Consider the following 20,444-nt stretch of genomic DNA (forward strand, 5'->3'; position numbering starts at 1 on the left):
ATATACATTTGTTGAAATATTGATATCAAAACATATTATTATATATTTAAAAATTATATGAATATTTGTTAAAACGGCTTTCCATGCATCCAATGTTCTCTGGCAAATCCAACATATTATTATTGTTATGACGAACCAAGCAGATATTCCAGCGAATAACAAAATAGCAAATAACAAAATAGCACACTGGCCCTTTAATGCTGTCTTGCCCCTCAGTAAATGGATTCGATGAATGGAGAAGAAGAGATGTGGGAAATAAGAAATTAAGGTCTATACATGTACAGCTAGCTGTTGGTTGCAACAGAGTAGCGATCGGGAAGTCGCGGATAGTTCTACGAGTAGAGTACATTTTTACCGTAATTGGTGGCTATATTTCCAATAAATAAAGGTAATTTGCGCGGATTGTCTAGAGAGCATGCCTGCGTTTGTGTAGGGGTGAGAGCAAGGAATGGCCGCGGACGTGGATAAAATAATCCCGGAGGACAAGAATGCTAGTCTGGGGGAGGATGAGCATCTGGACAAATCTCAAACCGGTGAACGACTGGCGTCTGGCAAATCCAAGCGATCTAGGATCATTGGAGCAATGTCAACATTGCTTATGTTCATTATTGTTCCCCTTCTTGCCTTTGGTTACAAATATTATCAGGACTCACAGCTTCTTACACGTCATGTAAGTTCAACATCTGTATCCATGTTTTACGCATCTTGTTCAGCAGATGTCTTTAGTTCTGCATCTGAATTGACTGTGATATAAAACATGAATTACCTTTAAATTATTGCAAAGAGTTTATTTTCTCTGCCAAGTCTTGTGCTGATGGCAGTCTGCTATTTCTCATATTAACTGTTAAAAGTTATTCACAGTATTTTAAATCATGGGGCTTTTTTTATTTTACATTTTTGGGAAGGTTTTAGAAATTGAACAAATACCCTGCGTGCCACGTATTGTTTTTGTGGGATCAAACACTTTTCTACCCCGTACCGTTTTTTTTGTTTTTTTACCCAAGGTCGTTTTATTAGGGGGTTGGATGTCTGCCACAGCTGGTCACACTCAACACCCCACTTACAGAACTAGTTGTCTGGCTCACAATTGGTACTCCTTCTTCCCTCCACTGAGCTAACATCAGAGCTTGCGTGCAGACAGTGTATTTTTGTGTAGAAGGGCCTCAAGGTTAGAACATTATTTTAGGAAACTAATCCCCTCACTTCCTTGCCATGTTTAATTTCAAGTACACTCATTTGATACATTTTGATAAACTGATACATTTGTAGCTGCATTCTTTATCCAAAACATTTTTTTCAAAATTGTAGAGGTATTAGAGGTTAGGGTTAAAAAGATGCACTCTGATCTGTGCCAGACATTGTGTTGGGCGTGTCCAGGAAAGTCACTGGAGCTTGAGAACTGACACAATAAGACACAATAAGGAACTCTTAATGTGTGTTCCTCCAACAGGAAGTGGCATTGAAAGCACTGGGCGCCGAGGGCCTCTTTCTCTTCTCCTCCTTGGACACAGACCATGACCTGTACCTCAGTCCTGAGGAGTTCAAACCCATCGCAGAGAAACTCACAGGTTCACCACGAGCCTTCTTATGTACCGCACCCTAACACATTCAAATCCAAAATACTGCATCCCCACAAACCCAACACGAATACTCAGTCATTGGTTTGTGACCTTTTGCCCGCCTCCCTGCAGGGATCTCGCCTCCAGCGGATTTCGAGGAGGAAGTGACCCATGACCCCAATGGAGAGACCCTAACCCTGGAGGCCAAGATGCAGCCTCTGCAGCTTTACACAATGACGAAGAGCAAGGATGGTTTCCTAGGGGTAATAAGAGTAGACTTCCCTTATAATGACAGTGTTGCCTTACCTCACCTGTGATTTACACTGAAGTGATTTATAAGCCAGTCCAAGAATAGATAACACCCTACCGTGTAAACTTTTTACTGCTTTTGAAGCTGTCTCTGAGTGGATTTGAAAGATTACTTACCAGTAAGTTGCTTTTATAAAAGGACTTATGGTGATAAATTACAGAAAAGAGAGAAAAAGTTTAAAATAGACAGTCCAAGGCTTAGCAGAGAAAGCCTCAGATATCACAGTTAAGTCTCCGCCTCGCCAGGTTACTCATAGTTCCCTGAGTGGGCTGCGTTCCTGGCAGAGTCCTGCTGTGCCCTCCACGACCTTCTCAGCCAGCCAGTTCAGGGCCTTCCTGCCCCCCAAAAACAAAGGGGAAGTGGGGGACACCTGGTGGGTCGTTCAGAGTGAGCTCAACATCTTCACTGGGTACCTGCCAAACAATCGCTACCACCCTCCTGCACCACGAGGAAAAGAGGTACGGTTTTAGGAAGTGACTGTATCTGATATTTTATATTCAGTTTGACTTTAATAATTGTCCACGACACTTGTTCATCACTCAAAATCTTGGCGAAGATTATATATACATCATTGGCGAAACAAAGTGTTACTTTGACTATGAGATGAGATGAAATTACAGCATAGTCAAGTGGTATCAGTAGAAAATGTAAAACGTCACATAACTTTTTTGAAGGAAAGACATGAACCTAGCAATGACTGTGTTTGTTTCCCCACAGGTTCTCATTCACTCCCTGCTGAGTATGTTCCACCCACGGCCCTTCATCAAGTCCCGCTTTGCCCCTCAGGGAACAGTGGCCTGCATCCGAGCCGCCAGTGACTTCTATTTGGACATAGTCTTCAGGTGAGGGAACTCTGAGATTCCTCATCAAGCCTAGTCCATTGAGTTTACAACTAGTTACCACTTTGTTACCATGTTATTACCTCTGTACCTCCACAGGATCCATGCAGAGTTCCAGCTCAACGACGTCCCAGACTTCCCCTTCTGGTTCACCCCAGGCCAGTTCACTGGCAACATTGTCCTCTCTCGGGACTCCTCCCACGTCCGACAGTTCAACCTCTACGTCCCCAACGACAGGTCAGTGAATAACATGGTTGACTCTGTTATTGATAACATTTTACATTTACATCATTTAGCAGACGCTCTTATCCAGAGCGATAACCAGAATTACCTCTATAGTCTACAGACTCTGTGTCTTATCCATTTAGAGTAGACCTTTAGGACGATAGTAATGCTGTTATGCTACTGATATATCCGTTAGTGAATGTAAGATGGCAGATACTGACTTCTCCCGGTCTCACAGGACTCTGAATGTGGACATGGAGTGGCTCTATGGAGCCACTGAGAGCAGCAATATGGAGGTGGACATTGGATACCTGCCACAGGTAGGCTACTGTGCCTTGTCATGCTGTGGCATACCAACATTTGATTCGGTGTAATGTGACATAGTAGGATGTGTTGTATTTGCTATGTGATCTCTGTCGGTGTTTCTCAATATGCATACTATCGTGCTCCGAGCACGCAAATTGGAGCACGGGAGGGTCGGAGTATGAGTCCAAATCAAAGTATGCAAAACGGAGCATGGAGGGCACTTCTCGGATGCATACTACATATTTTGAAGCATGCATCGATGCAAGCTTCAACAGAAAGTATGCACAGAAATTTGACAACCACGTAAAAAACGACTATCTTGAAATCAATGGCAGAAAATAATTCAGACTTTGCAAACAAATGTTGCCCATTCACATCTCATATGTTGCCTGACTACAATATTATATATTGATACATTAATAAATACATACTGGGTTAATTGTGGCATGTGCATAGATCTCAAGACCATAGTAAGTAAATATGGCTAACTGGCTAGCTAGCTAACCACGAAGAATCGGTAGCTAGCTACCCATGAAAAATTGACAGCTAGTCATCTACCTTGCATAACATTAGTTGTAGGTCGTTGCCTGTTAAACTAGCTGGCTAGCTAGATTATTACAATTCACATATAGCTAGCTGATAATTATGAAGTAAAACGTTTGCTTTGTGTATATCTTGTTTTCGTCTATTGCCATTGTTCTGGCTGGAAGCAGGTTCAGTGAATGGAGGTGCAGCATGAGGTAATACAGTAGGGGGAGTGTGAGTGCTTCTCAAATGGACTATTTTATGCGTTCTCCACACTCTCGTCCTCACGAGTGTACTCAAGAGAACGTCCTCGGAGAATGAACTCGTAGAATGAGTGTGGGGCACGGTAGTATTCATATTGAGAAACACCCTGTGTGTCGTCAGATGGAGCTGCAAGCCGTTGGTCCATCCACGCCCTCCTTCATCCACGATGAGGAGGGGAACATCATCGACAGCCGACGGGGAGGCAGCGACCCTGTCCAGTTTGTCTTCGAGGACATCCACTGGACATCTGAGATCAGCCGCGAGGAGGCTGCTCGCCGCCTCGAGGTCACCTTCTACCCCTTCAAGAAGGTACGGCTCAATACGCCTGCTCAGTTTTGTACCATCTATTTAGGGGCTTGTTCTAGTCACTTTTGAACTTCGATCACTACTGGGTATCCCCAAGCTCTCTAAAAATAACTTGATAGACTCCGCACCATTGTGACGATGTACGTCTCTTCTTCGATTGTCCACAGGTGTCATACCTGCCCTTCTCAGAGGCCTTTGAGCGAGCACAGGCAGAGAGCAAGCTGGTGCACTCCATCCTCCTCTGGGGTGCACTAGATGACCAATCCTGCTGAGGTGAGACTGTTCACCTGTGACACTAGGCTCTATGAAGATAATAATCCACCTCTTAATGCTCACTTGGGAGCATTTTAAGTGATTAACTTAAAAAATATAAAGTATATCCTAGACCTGGGGTCAAGGGGTGTCATCTTGGGGGGGCAGCATAGCCTAACCTCCTTCAAGCACTGAATATTACAATGTCTTTAGCTTTGTATGTGACCTTTTTGCTTCCTCCAAACACATTGTCACAGGTTCGGGGCGGACTCTCCGGGAGACAGTCCTGGAAAGTTCGCCCGTCCTGGCCCTGCTCAACCAGAGCTTCGTCAGCAGCTGGTCCCTGGTCAAAGAGCTGGAGGACATGCAGGTGAGTGAGCGGCCCATATTGCTCAGCCCAGCGGAGGCTGGTAGTCAGTGAAATCGAAGGACGGGCTCATTGTAATGGAATGGATGGAAAGGTGTCAAACATGGAAATGATGCGTTTGTTTCATTTATTCCATTCCAAATATTACAATCAGCCCACCCTTCAATTTAAAGTGACACCAGCCACCACTGGCTCATCCTCAAGGTTCAAGGCTAAAATAATTAACCTCTTTAAATGGATAGTGTTCATTACTAAATCAACGTTTGTCTCAAGACCTAATGTCGAACATATTCCACACCATCTGTTGTGTAGGAAACTGCTGTCTGTTTTGAGTGATATGGTGGTAATGTTTCCATATAATCTTATCTCAGGCTAACGAGCATAACCCGGTTGAGAGTCACAGGGCCCGCCTACACCTGGAGAAGTACAACTTTCCAGTAGAAATGATGGTGGCGCTGCCCAACGGCACTATTGTAAGTCCTTACAGTTCCATCATGCTTCCATCTCAACTGCCCAGTTGTTTATCAACAACCTTTAAGTGGATACTTCACTTTGTTGATTCTGGGCGTTGCTAAATAACCAGCTAACAAATTTAAAAAAGGGTTTGGAGGAAATGACAACAACCTATGGAGGGTTGAAAATGACTTGAATCTCTGACTGAAATTATTTTCTAATGACTCTAGGTCCACCACATCAATGCTAATTACTTCCTGGACCAGACGTCCATGAAGCCGGAGGAGGAAGCTCCCACATTTAGCTTCTCTGGGGGGTTCGAGGACCCATCCACTGCTACGTACATCAACTTCCTCAAAGAGGGGCTGGAGAAAGCCAAGGAGCACCTGGCACAGTAAAGACAAACGGTGGTCAAAAGTGTGTGTGTAAATTAGGGGTAAATCCTCTGTGAAGGATAATGATCAAAGAAAAAGCGAACTTCTGTGTAGGGATCGGATTCCTACAGTGCTGGCAGCTGTTGATAACTTTTCAGGTTGTTTCACTAGCATCCAACAGTATCAGTATTACAACAACCTCTTCAAACGACAGTGGTCGCTATACCAGTTGAGCACTTCTGAAGACATATATGCTTTAGACAAAACTGTTTTTTTAAATAACTAAACTCAATACTCAGTAGATGTTCTTCAAGTTAACATGCTCCTAATCCCATTCCATATAATCACTAATGTTGCTGTTACTTACCAACTATTTTAACAAAGTTCAGAGTCAGAACAGTGGCCAGGTTACAAACATTGCTCTGGTCTCTCCTACTAGTGGCTAATTAATTGTACTTATTTATGCATTCTGTTATCATGTCATAACAGTGAGTTGAGATTTGCTTTACTCAAACTTTAACTTTTCTTTATATCTACATTTTCATACGAAAACAAGCAGACTGCACCATAATTATTTTATCTCTATATTGCGCAATATGTAAAGAACCACATATGTGTTTTAATTCTGTTACTGTTGGAAGAGTTGGAGGGGCAGAACAGGTCAAGTCGTTCCCGCTAGAGTTTCAGCAGTTTGTGATGGCCTTGCCTGAAAGTCCAAAGTTGGCTGGGCAAGACCTGATGTCATTGCTAAAGCTTCTGCAGTTAACACCCCTGCCCTGTTCCCTCGAGGTTGCCAACAGCTGTCATGGAAACCCGAAAACAAAGCTGTATGGTGGCACAATGTGTAATGTAATACCTTTTGTTTCTCTTTTTTTTATGAAAGCCAACAGTTGTAGATGTACATCTTATGTTGATTGACTTGTTATTTCTTAACACCTTGACCATGAGATCAGAACCATAAGACTACACCAAAGATTATCTAACAAAATGAATTTATCAGGGGCAAGAAGAAATGGACTTAGTGATAATCATTGTGGATTCTACCACGAACATGTGATAAACTTGAAATGGATCATATCTTAGTAAAGTGTTCTGTTTCTCCATCAGCCTCTTGTTAAGCGCTGCAATATAGGCAGCACATTTAGCCATTAGAGGTACATTATCTCCTTGAAATATGCTTGACTAACAGTGCCACATTTTCTGCAAAAAATTAAAATGGATCTTTGCTAAAAGGAGTCTTGAGTGTTCTTCGGTGTCCCCAAGCTTGCATTGAACACTGGTGAAACCGACATGTCCCAGAAGTATCAGATAAAGACGTTATAACATGAATAACCATATTTTATTGTCTATTCGTGTTGTACTGTGTGAACATGGATCTAATTTCTGATCAGAGTAAATGTCAGGTTGTGTGTGATGGATAGTGGGTAACATGAAACATTTCTAGAGATACTAAGGTTAGACCGCTTCCCGCCCCCAAGTCCTCTTTTTGTTCACGTTGACTCAACCAGTTCATACAAGTTGATCCATATGCAACAAGGGGGTAGTAAAGTCCCTAGTTCTTCCAATTTCAGTTCCTCCATTTAATTAATTAATTTTAAACTATGGTGCCAGAATAACAGTGCGAGTTGTGCTGGGGTGGAAATGCAGGCTTTCACATGCAGGCAGGCCTTTAGATGTGGAGATCCATTGTTAGAAGGAAATGTGAATTCCACCACAGAACAACAGTATCCACAATGCCGAGTCACCTGAAAGTGAGGACCATACCAACCTAAGGAAGGAGTGGGGGGCTGCAACAGGACAAGTCTTCCAATGCAGTGAGGCTACAATCTCTGTCCCAAACCACCAATACCCCTCCACGTAATGTTTTGGTCCACATTCAGAAATAGGGTTCAGAATATTCACAGTTCAGTTTGCAGCCCAAAACCACATAATTAAGTCAAAATAGTCAGGTACATCCAACAACTCATTGTACTAGAATAGATGGTTTCTAGAGTCCTGTTCTAGAGTTCAAGAATGGTTCTAGAGTCCTGTTTAATGCAGTGATTGGACAGCTAGACAGAGAGTCAGTATGTGTTGCTAGGCGAGGTGAGTGGAAGAGGGCATGTCTTCACCAGAACGTCCACACCTCCAGCTCCATGACGTGGAAGTCGTCTCTTTCCGAGAGGCAGCAGTTGTTGAAGGTGTAACATGGGCTACTCCTGCCCAGGTACAGCATCTCATCCAGCCACAGGCCAAAGTGACCACTGGGGAAGAGAGAGCGAGAAACTCAGTTCCTTGTTCATTGTTTTAGAGTAAAGTAATGTGTTCTCCTAAACATATTAACACATACACGATATATACAAGAGTATGTGGACACCCCTTCAAATTAGTGGATTTTGCTATTTCAGCCACACCTGTTGCTGACAGGTGTATAGAATCGAGCACACAGTCATGCAATCTCCATAGACAAACATTGGCAGTAGAATGGCCTTACTGAAGAGCTCAGTGACTTTCAACGTGGCACCGTCATAGGATGCCACCTTTCCAACACATCAGTTCATCACATTTCTGCCCTGCTAGAGCTGCCCTGGTCAACTGTAAGTGCTGTTATTGTGAAGTGGAAACGTCTAGGAGCAACAACGGCTCAGCCGCGAAGTGGTAGGCCAAGCTCACAGAACGGGACCGCCGAGTGCTGAAGAGCGTAAAAATCGTCTGTCCTCGGTTGCAACACTCACTACAGAGTTCCAAACTGACTCTGGAAGCAACGTCAGCACAATAACTGTTTGTCGGGAGCTTCATGAAATGGGTTTCCATGGCCAAGCAGCCGTACACAAGCCTAACGCCTCAATCACACCGACAGTGTCATTGCATTTTGGCACACCAGAAGGACATTCCTTTCCAATGGAACGCTGCATTAGCCTTGCAGCATTGCGTTGCAGAGGCAGTTGCAATGCGTTCTGTGTGGTGTATACGTTGGATTTATCGAACGTATGCGTCAAACTGTATGCATAGATGGCTTGACAGAAATGGTAGCAGAAGGTGAATGTTGAACTTTTGTTGCACACATATCCAGATGATGCTGCGTACCATTTTGCCTAAAAACACTGTCGGTGTGATCAAGGCGTAACATCACCATGCGCAATGCCAAGCGTCGGCTGGAGTGGTGTAAAGCTCACCGCCATTAGACTCTGGAGCAGTGGAAACGCGTTCTCTGGAGTGATGAATCACACTTCACCATCTGGCAGTCCGACGGACAAATCTGGGTTTGGCGGATGCCAGGATAAAGCTACCTGCCCCAATGCATAGTGCCAACTGTAAAGTTTGGTGGAGGAGGAATAATGGTCTGGGGCTGTTTTTCATGGTTTCGGGCTAAGCCCCTTTGTTCCAGTGAAGGGAAATCTTAAAGCTACAGCATACAATGACATTCTAGAAGATTCTGTGCTTCCAACTTTGTGGCAACAGATTGGGGAAGGCCCTTTCCTGTTTCAGCATGGAAATGCCCCCATGCCCAACGAATGGAAGCATGTCCCCGCAGCAATGTTCCAACATCTAGTGGAGGCTGTTATTGCAGCAAAGGGGGGACCAACTCCATATTAATGCCGATGATTTTGGAATTATATGTTCGACAAGCAGGTGTCCACATACTTTTGGTCATGTAGTGTAGCTGTGGCACCAATGTGCAGTACGTGTCAAGCAAACAGAAATAACATCAGCATCAAGAAAACCATAACCTAAGACATATTGGTATGACTGTGAGTGACCCCACCTTCCTCCTCCGATAGCAAAAGAGTCCAGGTCTCCCTTTATGAAGAAGGAGTTTTCTCCAGTCCACCTGAAACACTGTGGGAAGTGACAAGGACAGAGTCAGTATAGGATACCAACACAGTAGTACTTTTTGTGCTTATGAATGAACTTGCCCTTCTGTAATGCTATGCATATACAGTACACTATTGACAGCAATGAGTTCCTACACGTTGTTTGTGCATAAAAAGCAGAAAGGGACCTTTTTCTTAATCCACAGTCATGCATTGAATCAATGATGTGACGTTGGTAGAGACCTTGATGTAAATAGTAATTTGGTTGCTATGGAAACTCATACAATATTATGTCAGCAAGATTTGAAACAAATAATATCATCTTTTCAGTTAGTTTGCAAAACAACAATCCTGCAGTGATACCTTAAAAAGCCACATTTCAGATTAGAACATGTGGGAGAGAACTGTATGGCAATGGTTGTGAGTGTAGTGTATGCATTATTATACAACGTGTGGGTCTAATCCTGAATGCTGATTGGTTAAAACCGCATTCCAGCCGGTGTCTATTCCACAAATAGCCACCGGCTAAATCTATGACGTTAAAATGCCTATTTATTCTGTTCCATCTGACTGCGCAATCCACTGTCTCATCAGCCCAGCCAGGCAATTTATAAACTTGATCTCCATTATAAAAAGCATCTAGACATTATCTCACATTTCTTTTAGACTAACATTTCGTTTTCAACAGTGGAGATTTGTATAAACTTTGCTGTCTGTCTCTCCGACATTTGCAACAATGTTTCAATATTCAAATTTGATCTACTGCTGTCCCATAGTAATGAACGTGTCGGGAGTCGGGACGAGACAGACAGGCAGGCGGTGTTTCTCAGCCAGTCGAAATCATGAATCAGCTTGCATCGTTTTTATGGATATATACAAAAAAATGTCAATTGAATAAAGGTAAAATGAAACGCAGCTAATTTGCAGTCTTTCCAGCTTCAGTTTGAAGTGATTGTGTTACTGTAGCTGTGTTGTTGGCTAGCTCCTCTGAACAACAGTGTCCTGACGAGAGAGCACATTTTCTATGTCAGGCGAAATCACGCCTCATTAGCTCATTGTATGCATGCATTATGTATGCACGCATGACTGTAAGTCCCTTTGGATAAAAGCGTCTGCTAAATGGCATATTATTATTATTATTATTATGGACGTATCCAAATAAAATGTCACTAGAAAACAACTTAAACAAATGCAAATGCAGCTACTTTGCTTTTATTCTGGCTGCACTTTTTGAGGTGACTGTAAGTTAGCCATAGTTGGCTAGCTCGCAAGCAAGGGATAAGAATGTTGCCAGCCAGCATGGCAATAGAACATTTAGAACGAATGACTGGGTTGAGTCCATAGATACAGAACAAAAAGACTGAACGACTGGGTCGCGTCTCTATCAACCCTAGATTTGTGTCGGGACTATATCTTGTGGAAGAATGAAATTGTTTGAATAAATTAATCAAAATAACGTTTTCATGAAAATATGTAAATCATTATTTGAATATGTTGGTAACCAATTGTATAAAAGTGATGATGCCCGAGAAGCCGGTGTTTGGAGGATATATTGGCTCGACTTTGTCTTGGGCCTAACAACACCTGTGCCAATATATCCTCCAAACACCGGCTTCTCGGGCATTACCACTTCATAGTGCGTGTATGTGTGTGTGTCATAGTTTGTTTGTGTCATGAGGTGTGTGTGTGTGTGTCATAGTGTGTGTATGTGTGTATTATGGATGATTTTCTAGTACATATGTTGTAGAATGAAACACCTACAGTGGGGAGAACAAGTATTTGATACACTGCCGATTTTGCAGGTTTTCCTTCTTACAAAGCATGTAGAGGTCTGTAATTTTTATCATAGGTACACTTGAACTGTGAGAGACGGAATCTAAAACAAAAATCCAGAAAATCACATTGTATGATTTTTAAGTAATTAATTTGCATTTTATTGCATGACATACAGTGGGGGAAAAAAGTATTTAGTCAGCCACCAATTGTGCAAGTTCTCCCACTTAAAAAGATGAGAGAGGCCTGTAATTTCCATCATAGGTACACGTCAACTATGACAGACAAAATGAGAATTTTTTTTCCAGAAAATCACATTGTAGGATTTTTTATGAATTTATTTACAAATTATGGTGGAAAATAAGTATTTGGTCACCTACAAACAAGCAAGATTTCTGGCTCTCACAGACCTGTAACTTCTTCTTTAAGAGGCTCCTCTGTCCTCCACTCGTTACCTGTATTAATGGCACCTGTTTGAACTTGTTATCAGTATAAAAGACACCTGTCCACAACCTCAAACAGTCACACTCCAAACTCCACTACGGCCAAGACCAAAGAGCTGTCAAAGGACATCAGAAACAAAATTGTAGACCTGCACTAGGCTGGGAAGACTGAATCTGCAATAGGTAAGCAGCTTGGTTTGAAGAAATCAACTGTGGGAGCAATTATTAGGAAATGGAAGACATACAAGACCACTGATAATCTCCCTCGATCTGGGGCTCCACGCAAGATCTCACCCCGTGGGGTCAAAATGATCACAAGAACGGTGAGCAAAAATCCCAGAAACACACGGGGGGACCTAGTGAATGACCTGCAGAGAGCTGGGACCAAAGTAACAAAGCCTACCATCAGTAACACACTACGCCCCCAGGGACTCAAATCCTGCAGTGCCAGACGTGTCCCCCTGCTTAAGCCAGTACATGTCCAGGCCCGTCTGAAGTTTGCTAGAGTGCATTTGGATGATCCAGAAGAGGATTGGGAGAATGTCATATGGTCAGATGAAACGGTCTCAACCCCATAGAAAATCTTTGGAGGGAGTTGAAAGTCTGTGTTGCCCAGCGACAGCCCCAAAACATCACTGCTCTAGAGGAGATCTGCATGGAGGAATGGGCCAAAATTCCAGCAACAGTGTGTGAAAACCTTTTGAAGTCTTACAGAAAACGTTTGACCGGTGTCATTGCCAACAAAGGGTATATAACAAAGTATTGAGAAACTTTTGTTATTGACCAAATACTTATTTTCCACCATAATTTGCAAATAAATTCATTAGAAATCTTACAATGTGGTTTTCTGATTTTTTTTTCTTCTCAATTTGTCTGTCATAGGTGACGTGTACCTATGATGAAAATTACAGGCCTCTCATCTTTTTAAGTGGGAGAACTTGCACAATTGGTGGCTGACTAAATACTTTTTTCCCCCACTGTATGTCATGCAATAAAATGCAAATTAATTACTTAAAAATCATACAATGTGATTTTCTGGATTTTTGTTTTAGATTCCGTCTCTCACAGTTGAAGTGTACCTATGATAAAAATTACAGACCTCTACATGCTTTGTAAGTAGGAAAACCTGCAAAATCGGCAGTGTATCAAATACTTGTTCTCCCCACTGTATATGCCTTAAATGCTTATGGGTTAAAACAAAGCAGAGACATTTCTTTAGTGCAAACGCTGTGCTTTTGATAACTCCCTGCAGCTGGTCAGGTATGTCAATGACATGTGATGGAGATACAACGCCTCGTGGTGGCTGTGTGGAGATTGGAGTAACAATGGAACTAGTGTTATCATTTGTTTGTGCTTATGACCTGACACATAGCCACATGCACATAATCTCAAGGATCCTGGGAGGATGCTTTTTGGGATTGGCTTAAATATATGTGGTTGAGAATGGGTTATGGCCATGACATGTTTAAACCATGTTTAAGTATTAATTGATATGTTTTATAATGTGTTATGAAAGTTTAAGGGTAAAACAGAATGAACATGATTGATACTTTGTACTCCAGATGCATGTCTGGATAGTGAATATAGTCAATACAGAGTGTGATTGTTCTTTAACGTACGTATGTACAGTGGGGAAAAAAAGTATTTAGTCAGCCACCAATTGTGCAAGTTCTCCCACTTAAAAAGATGAGAGAGGCCTGTAATTTTCATCATAGGTACACGTCAACTATGACAGACAAAATGAGAAAAAAGAATCCAGAAAATCACATTGTAGGATTTTTAATGAATTTATTTGCAAATTATGGTGGAAAATAAGTATTTGGTCAATAACAAAAGTTTCTCAATACTTTGTTATATACCCTTTGTTGGCAATGACACAGGTCAAACGTTTTCTGTAAGTCTTCACAAGGTTTTCACACACTGTTGCTGGTATTTTGGCCCATTCCTCCATGCAGATCTCCTCTAGAGCAGTGATGTTTTGGGGCTGTCGCTGGGCAACACGGACTTTCAACTCCCTCCAAAGATTTTCTATGGGGTTGAGATCTGGAGACTGGCTAGGCCACTCCAGGACCTTGAAATGCTTCTTACAAAGCCACTCCTTCGTTTCCCGGGTGGTGTGTTTGGGATCATTGTCATGCTGAAAGACCCAGCCACGTTTCATCTTCAATGCCCTTGCTGATGGAAGGAGGTTTTCACTCAAAATCTCACGATACATGGCCCCATTCATTCTTTCCTTTACACGGATCAGTCGTCCTGGTCCCTTTGCAGAAAAACAGCCCCAAAGCATGATGTTTCCACCCCCATGCTTCACAGTAGGTATGGTGTTCTTTGGATGCAACTCAGCATTCTTTGTCCTCCAAACATGACGAGTTTAGTTTTTACCAAAAAGTTATATTTTGGTTTCATCTGACCATATGACATTCTCCCAATCCTCTTCTGGATCATCCAAATGCACTCTAGCAAACTTCAGACGGGCCTGGACATGTACTGGCTTAAGCAGGGGGACACGTCTGGCACTGCAGGATTTGAGTCCCTGGCGGCGTAGTGTGTTACTGATGGTAGGCTTTGATACTTTGGTCCCAGCTCTCTGCAGGTCATTCACTAGGTCCCCCCGTGTGGTTCTGGGATTTTTGCTCACCGTTCTTGTGATCATTTTGACCCCACGGGGTGAGATCTTGCGTGGAGCCCCAGATCGAGGGAGATTATCAGTGGTCTTGTATGTCTTCCATTTCCTAATAATTGCTCCCACAGTTGATTTCTTCAAACCAAGCTGCTTACCTATTGCAGATTCAGTCTTCCCAGCCTGGTGCAGGTCTACAATTTTGTTTCTGGTGTCCTTTGACAGCTCTTTGGTCTTGGCCATAGTGGAGTTTGGAGTGTGACTGTTTGAGGTTGTGGACAGGTGTCTTTTATACTGATAACAAGTTCAAACAGGTGCCATTAATACAGGTAACGAGTGGAGGACAGAGAAGCCTCTTAAAGAAGAAGTTACAGGTCTGTGAGAGCCAGAAATCTTTTTTTTTCTTCTCAATTTGTCTGTCATAGTTGACGTGTACCTATGATGAAAATTACAGGCCTCTCTCATCTTTTTAAGTGGGAGAACTTGCACAATTGGTGGCTGACTAAATACTTTTTTCCCCCACTGTACATAATTGTTTGAGTTACGCCACTAATAAGATACAGAGGCCCCATTTAGAGAAGCGCAAGTAGCCCTCGTGAGTAAAACAACGTGGCACTGAAAGAAGTTAATAATTTGCCTTAAGGGGGTAACTGTATATTCTATGTAAGCATGACTATGCATTTGTATTTGTATAAAAGGAGATCTTTGAGCCAAGGAGAGGCAGGTGTTCCATGGAGCAGCTCGGCTTTGTTACACAACAATAAAGTCTACATTTTGGAATCACAAGCTCCAGTTTCTTGAGAGATATTTTAGAGTTGGCTACTTTTGAGTCAAATATTTCTACGCCATAAATGGCGAGCGTTGGCAGGAGTTGGAAACAGGGACCAGAGACGGTGGACATCTGCGGCTGTGAAACGGCTTGGACGGACCATACAAACAAAGCGGCCGCTTTAAAAAAAAAAAAGGTAAGCCAAGTTCTTACTTAGTAAGAATATAGTATAAAGTTTGTGTGGTTCGATCCAGGGCCCGGCCTCAGCTGCAGAATACCAAGTAGGTCTCTCCAAATTTAAGAACCAGAAAATTAGAGACTGGGAGCTTTTGGATTTAAGAATACATGTCGATGTCACTCTGTTGTTCGTCTGAACCGTCTGTTCAATTCATTTGATTAATCCTGCTGATTGCTTTGTCTGGGTTGCTTTGGCATGGGCGGCTGTCCATCTGTTTGAACGATCAGAGAATAAATTGGTAAAAAGCCCTACAGATACCGCTCTAAACGTGTCGAGGAAGTGTATTGTTTAGAGGGCTGCTTAGGTAGGCAGAAATCCTGTGCAATACCGCTTTTTTCTGTGTCGAAAAATCAGAAAAAAGGGCTGAATTTACAGGTCGCTTAGGAAAGCGTAAGATAGAAGTCCAGTAAGCGTGTGTCGAGGAAGTGAATCACCTAAAGGGCTATATAGGTAGATAGAAATCCTGTATAAAAATGTCTTTCTTGTGTCGGGGAAAGTGAATCAGAAAGGGTCGATCAGGTAAAAGGATAGGTCATCCGGAGTAGGTGACATAAATTGGAGTTAACACCGGTCATCCTGAGTAGGTGAACGGGTTAAACAGCCACTAAGGCTTCAAAATATAGAGAAAGTGTTATATAGAGTAGGTCTGATCATCTCATGTGGATGAGTGGTTTGCTTGGGCTACTGTGAGTCATTCAACTGTCTGATTCATTTGGGCACAAGTGGCTGCTCATCTGTGTGAGTGAGAATAATAAGAAATCCTGCAAGTAATAGCCTTTTCTGTAAGGAAAGGAACTATATTTGAGGTCGTTTGAAGCTTCTGCCTGGTGGAGAAAGGGTATGCCCAATCTCGCATTAGGAAAGAGAATAATTAATGTTATGTGGATATACATTTACCAACTGAGTGGAAAATTCACATTACTAGGAGGGGTATGAGGAATCCTGTTGGAGGAACAGGTCACGTGTACCGGTGTGATCATATGACGTCTATGCATTGTATTTTGGTCAATCTTTCAGGGTATGTTTCTGACATATTTGGAAACTTTAGAGGTGATGTAGGATTGTGATAAATTGACTACAGTTAAATAATAACTGGAATAGGGTTAAACATTCCAAATTTGGGCCCTTTGATAGAATAAAATATTCCTGTAGGTTATACAAATAGTAATTAAGCGCGTTTGAGAACAACATTGTATGAATGTGGAATGAGAGTGGTATAATGGTGTAAATGAGTCGCACTCTGAAGTTTGAATGATGAGATATAGAGGTGTGTATGATAATTATATATACGTTTGAATAATAAGCTTTTCATGTAAATGATATCTTGGAGTTTCCTACAACAATGCCTGTCATAGAATTTTGTAAGATCAGTGAATAGTGACCAGCCTATACGATTCTGGGAGGATTCTATGACTGAGGGGAAGGATTTGGGTAATTTGTTGTTTGTTCCGCTGAGACTAGATTGTGATTAACTGATTTGTGGCAATAAAGAATCATTAGAAACATGAATGGTTTGGTAGATGTGAATATATTAGAATATAATGAATTTTATGTGAGTGTAATTTATTACGAGGGATTGGATAAAATAATAGGTGCTGATTTGCACACCCAAAAACATAGACGTATGTGAGGGGTGGGAGAAAGTACATAGATCATTTGATAGAAAAAAGAGTAGGCATTATGATAACTATCTATCATTTTGAAGCAAAAGTGAGTAAAGGAATTTTAGTATAATAGGGGGAAAGAACATAATCAATTTGATTGAATTCGTTAGATCTGTTTCCAAATTAATGAATGTAGATTTGACTTGTTGAATGCTAAAGCTTCTAGCTTGTGAAATCTTAGTCCTGTAAAGCTATTTTCTGATAAAGTGTGGTATGTGCCAGATACTAAAACTACTGACCATTATCATTGGAATAAAGGAGGATTTACTTGTCATTTCAATAAAGCATAGATTCTACATCGCTGATTAGAGTCTAGGTTTTCTAAGTATAGTTCAACTATGGTTGTGGGTTGTTTAGATTGACGGAACAGTCAGGATAAGACTGGACGATTTAGCAGCCTGCGTCTTTTCAGACTGAAGGACTCACTTATTCAACGGGAAAGAGGGAGGAGTGACTATAGTCCAATCAGAAAGGACAGTTACATACATTTGAATAGCGGACTGGCAATTGCGATAGAGTTATGGCCATAATTTGAATTGTTTAGGTAGACTGGAATGAAAGTAACGTCTTTTAATAATATGAATACAAATATACTATTAGTTATTGTTGGGTTGTGAATACACTTTACTAATGCCATGTTTTAGTTCTCGGGTAAAAGAGAGTCGTACTTGCTTGACTGTATCGAGCTGAAAGAGATATTTGAAGCAAGTCTGAATAGTTGGATGGAAAACATTTATTTGACAAACTCTAATTGTTATTACTTTATTCTATAGTTTGCGTGATACCAGTGATGTATGCAAATAGTTAATGAATTCTAAAATAATAATTTGTTTTTGCTACGTGGACCAGTGGAGTGTAGGTAGTTTTAACTATTATGCTGATGGGATAGTACCGACTTAATGTAGGTTCTAGATTTGTTCAACAACAAGTTTGTATTTTAAACTAAATTAATGCAATAGGCTACAATTACAACATCAGAAAAAGGCACAATCTAATGCGAAACAGTTATTACATATGTCATTAATCCAGTAATGATACAAAGCTAGAAGGATAACAATAGAGGGAGAGTGACCCAAAAAAGGCTGGCTTAATTACACCACCACCACACACAGAAGGGGGGCAGTATTCTCAGGTTACGAGTCTAGTCTCAATAACAGGGAATGTAGAGACAGAAGCAGAAAAAAGGAAGCAGCAGGTTTTCACACCAGGAAGAGGAGAACAATCACAGTTAGATATAGACTGTGATGGATGAACAAGAGTATGATGGGAAAAAGGATGTGGAGAAGACAAGTAATGAGGAGGATGAAGAACTTGAACAGTATGCTAACTCTGAACAAGAAACAGAAAGAGATCCAGAGGGGGATCCACTGATGACAATACTGTTCAGGACATCATTGATGGAAGCAATGCCAACCCCTGTCAGAAGCCAATTAGAAGATGTGGTGGGACTAACGGCAGAATCCCGCAAAGAATTCTGCGACCATATTATCCACGCAATGGAGAAATACAGGAGGGATGAACGGAAATTGGCGAAGCAATGGAGAGAGATTCTGAGAAAACTGGGACAGTTGCAGCTGGAAGAGATGGTAAGAAAGGACAAAACACAAGCTACACCTGTCGTCCAGGAAGGTCAACAACCACTGCCTCAGCAGCAAGGCCAAAGAGCTCCTACCTTACCAGTAGTGAATGTGTACACACAACAATCCCTTGGTCCACCATTCTGGTTTTGCCACTGTCCAAGAAGACCAGGGGTCTGCTGGGGGTGCAGTCAATCAGGACATACAAGAAGGGATTGCCCTACCAAGCCGTGATGGCCTAGGCAACCACAACATGGTAATTGGCAAGGGAATGGGCCCAGCTTGGCTGAATGGCAGCAGTCTTAGAACTTGTGGGAAGGACCAAATCAGGATAGCTAGAGAAGCATTTATTTTGGACTAGGGGACAGGAGACAGCACTAACTTCTTGTGGGTTCTGGATTGGTTACACAACAATTTATATTTTTACTAAAAACAAAGCAACAGGTTGAAATTATTAGATTACTGGAAAGTGGTTATGGGTTTGTTATGTTATAGGTGTATATTCCACTTAATGAAACATGATAAATGTCTGATGTGTCTTGGTTGGGAGTCTTTTCTGGGATTGATGGAAATCCCCTACAGAATGAATGATGAAGGAAATGTAGGAGACCCACGTCTCAAACAACATTTTAATAGATACTTGGGATCAAATTTCACTGATTCCTTACACTGAGAAATTGACTGTATTTGAGGTTACGGAAAAGCCTCGGGGGTTGAAATCTTATGGGACTTTATGTTGTTTTATGTGCTCTGGATTGTGGAATTCATCGGGGAAGGGAGCAGTCACAAGTGATGTTCTTGAGGGTTTTCTGAGTAGGAGTAGATGTGGGAATAGAGAATGAGAATTTCGAATGTTTGGACTGGTTAGGAGGTATCAAAATGTAAACTAACTAAATGTGTACTTTTTCTTCCAAGAAAAAGGGGGTAGTGATTTTCTCTTTTCTTTGAAATACTTTCAGAGACTATAAATAGGGCCTGGTCATTTTTGTTTGTTTATTGTTTTACTATATGGTGTTTAAATAACCACAAACAACCCACTTAGTATGAAATGTTAGCTGTATAGGATTTTTATTTGTATTTTAGTTTTTTTCACGGGATAGAAGTGAAATATCTTAAAGGGGCAAACACATGTAATTTGGGTTTTTATTTACTGAGGGATAAGTAAATACGTGTGATTTATTTTGAAAAGAGCTGTACTAAGGACTTACAGTATGCTTGGGATACAACATTTATGAAATGTTTTGATGGTTGTTAATGAGTAGTATACTATTGGATGGAACAATTCATTGAATGATTTCAATGACCTCTGCAATCTGTCCTGGCTTTATAGTGTGACCTGATCACCCGCACTGTAAATCCTAGAGGAATGCTGAATTGGGGGTTAGATATAATAAGGATAATTGTGAAGAAGTTTATAAATTGGAAAAAATCCTATATATTAGTCCAAACAGGACAAGGATGAAGTGAGAGAGTTAGTCCTGAAGGAGAGGTATTCCTTGAATAGTGTTATGGGATACAGTTAAGTAAAGATATGCTCAAAGGTTGTCATTTTAAGTTTAGTTATTATTTTTGGTTTGATAGGCAATATTGTTGTTGTTTTGTTTTTTGAACACATGAATCACGATGTGATGCATGTGTCCTAGGGGGGAAGTTGGGCTTACAGAGGTTTTAATGTTTTATAATGGTTTTGTGGGGAAATATGCAAGGTGTATTAAGGATATGAGCAGTAGTAATAATGTGTTATGGGTTAGGTTAAATCTTTTTTTTGTTTTTGTGATAGGAGGCA

At 41.4% G+C, this 20,444-nt stretch overlaps 2 protein-coding genes across 2 annotated transcripts in view; one reads left to right on the plus strand and one right to left on the minus strand.

Annotated features, from left to right (window-relative positions):
* Positions 1 to 214: 214 nt before the first annotated feature.
* LOC311146090 (selenoprotein N-like) lies at positions 215 to 7,008 on the plus strand. The gene is made up of 12 exons (XM_084182557.1): positions 215 to 670; positions 1,451 to 1,568; positions 1,692 to 1,822; positions 2,115 to 2,327; positions 2,587 to 2,711; positions 2,808 to 2,945; positions 3,172 to 3,253; positions 4,149 to 4,337; positions 4,502 to 4,607; positions 4,844 to 4,956; positions 5,325 to 5,426; positions 5,637 to 7,008. The coding sequence occupies exons 1-12, from the start codon at positions 449 to 451 to the stop codon at positions 5,802 to 5,804; spliced, it is 1,707 nt and encodes a 568-aa protein (XP_084038683.1). The 5' UTR covers positions 215 to 448; the 3' UTR covers positions 5,805 to 7,008.
* Positions 7,009 to 7,101: 93 nt separating this feature from the next.
* Positions 7,102 to 20,444, minus strand: part of LOC311146089 (oxidation resistance protein 1-like) — a 36,859-nt gene continuing 23,516 nt past the window's right edge. Inside the window, exons 13-14 of the mRNA XM_084182556.1 lie at positions 9,526 to 9,599; positions 7,102 to 8,023 (exon numbers count right to left, since the gene is read on the minus strand). Coding sequence (XP_084038682.1) covers positions 7,888 to 8,023; positions 9,526 to 9,599 — 210 coding nt within the window. The 3' untranslated portion in view covers positions 7,102 to 7,887. The remainder of the gene's footprint in view (positions 8,024 to 9,525; positions 9,600 to 20,444) is intronic.

The sequence above is a fragment of the Coregonus lavaretus genome (assembly GCF_964263955.1).
Source record: "Coregonus lavaretus genome assembly, chromosome: 18".
Lineage (NCBI taxonomy): Eukaryota > Metazoa > Chordata > Actinopteri > Salmoniformes > Salmonidae > Coregonus > Coregonus lavaretus.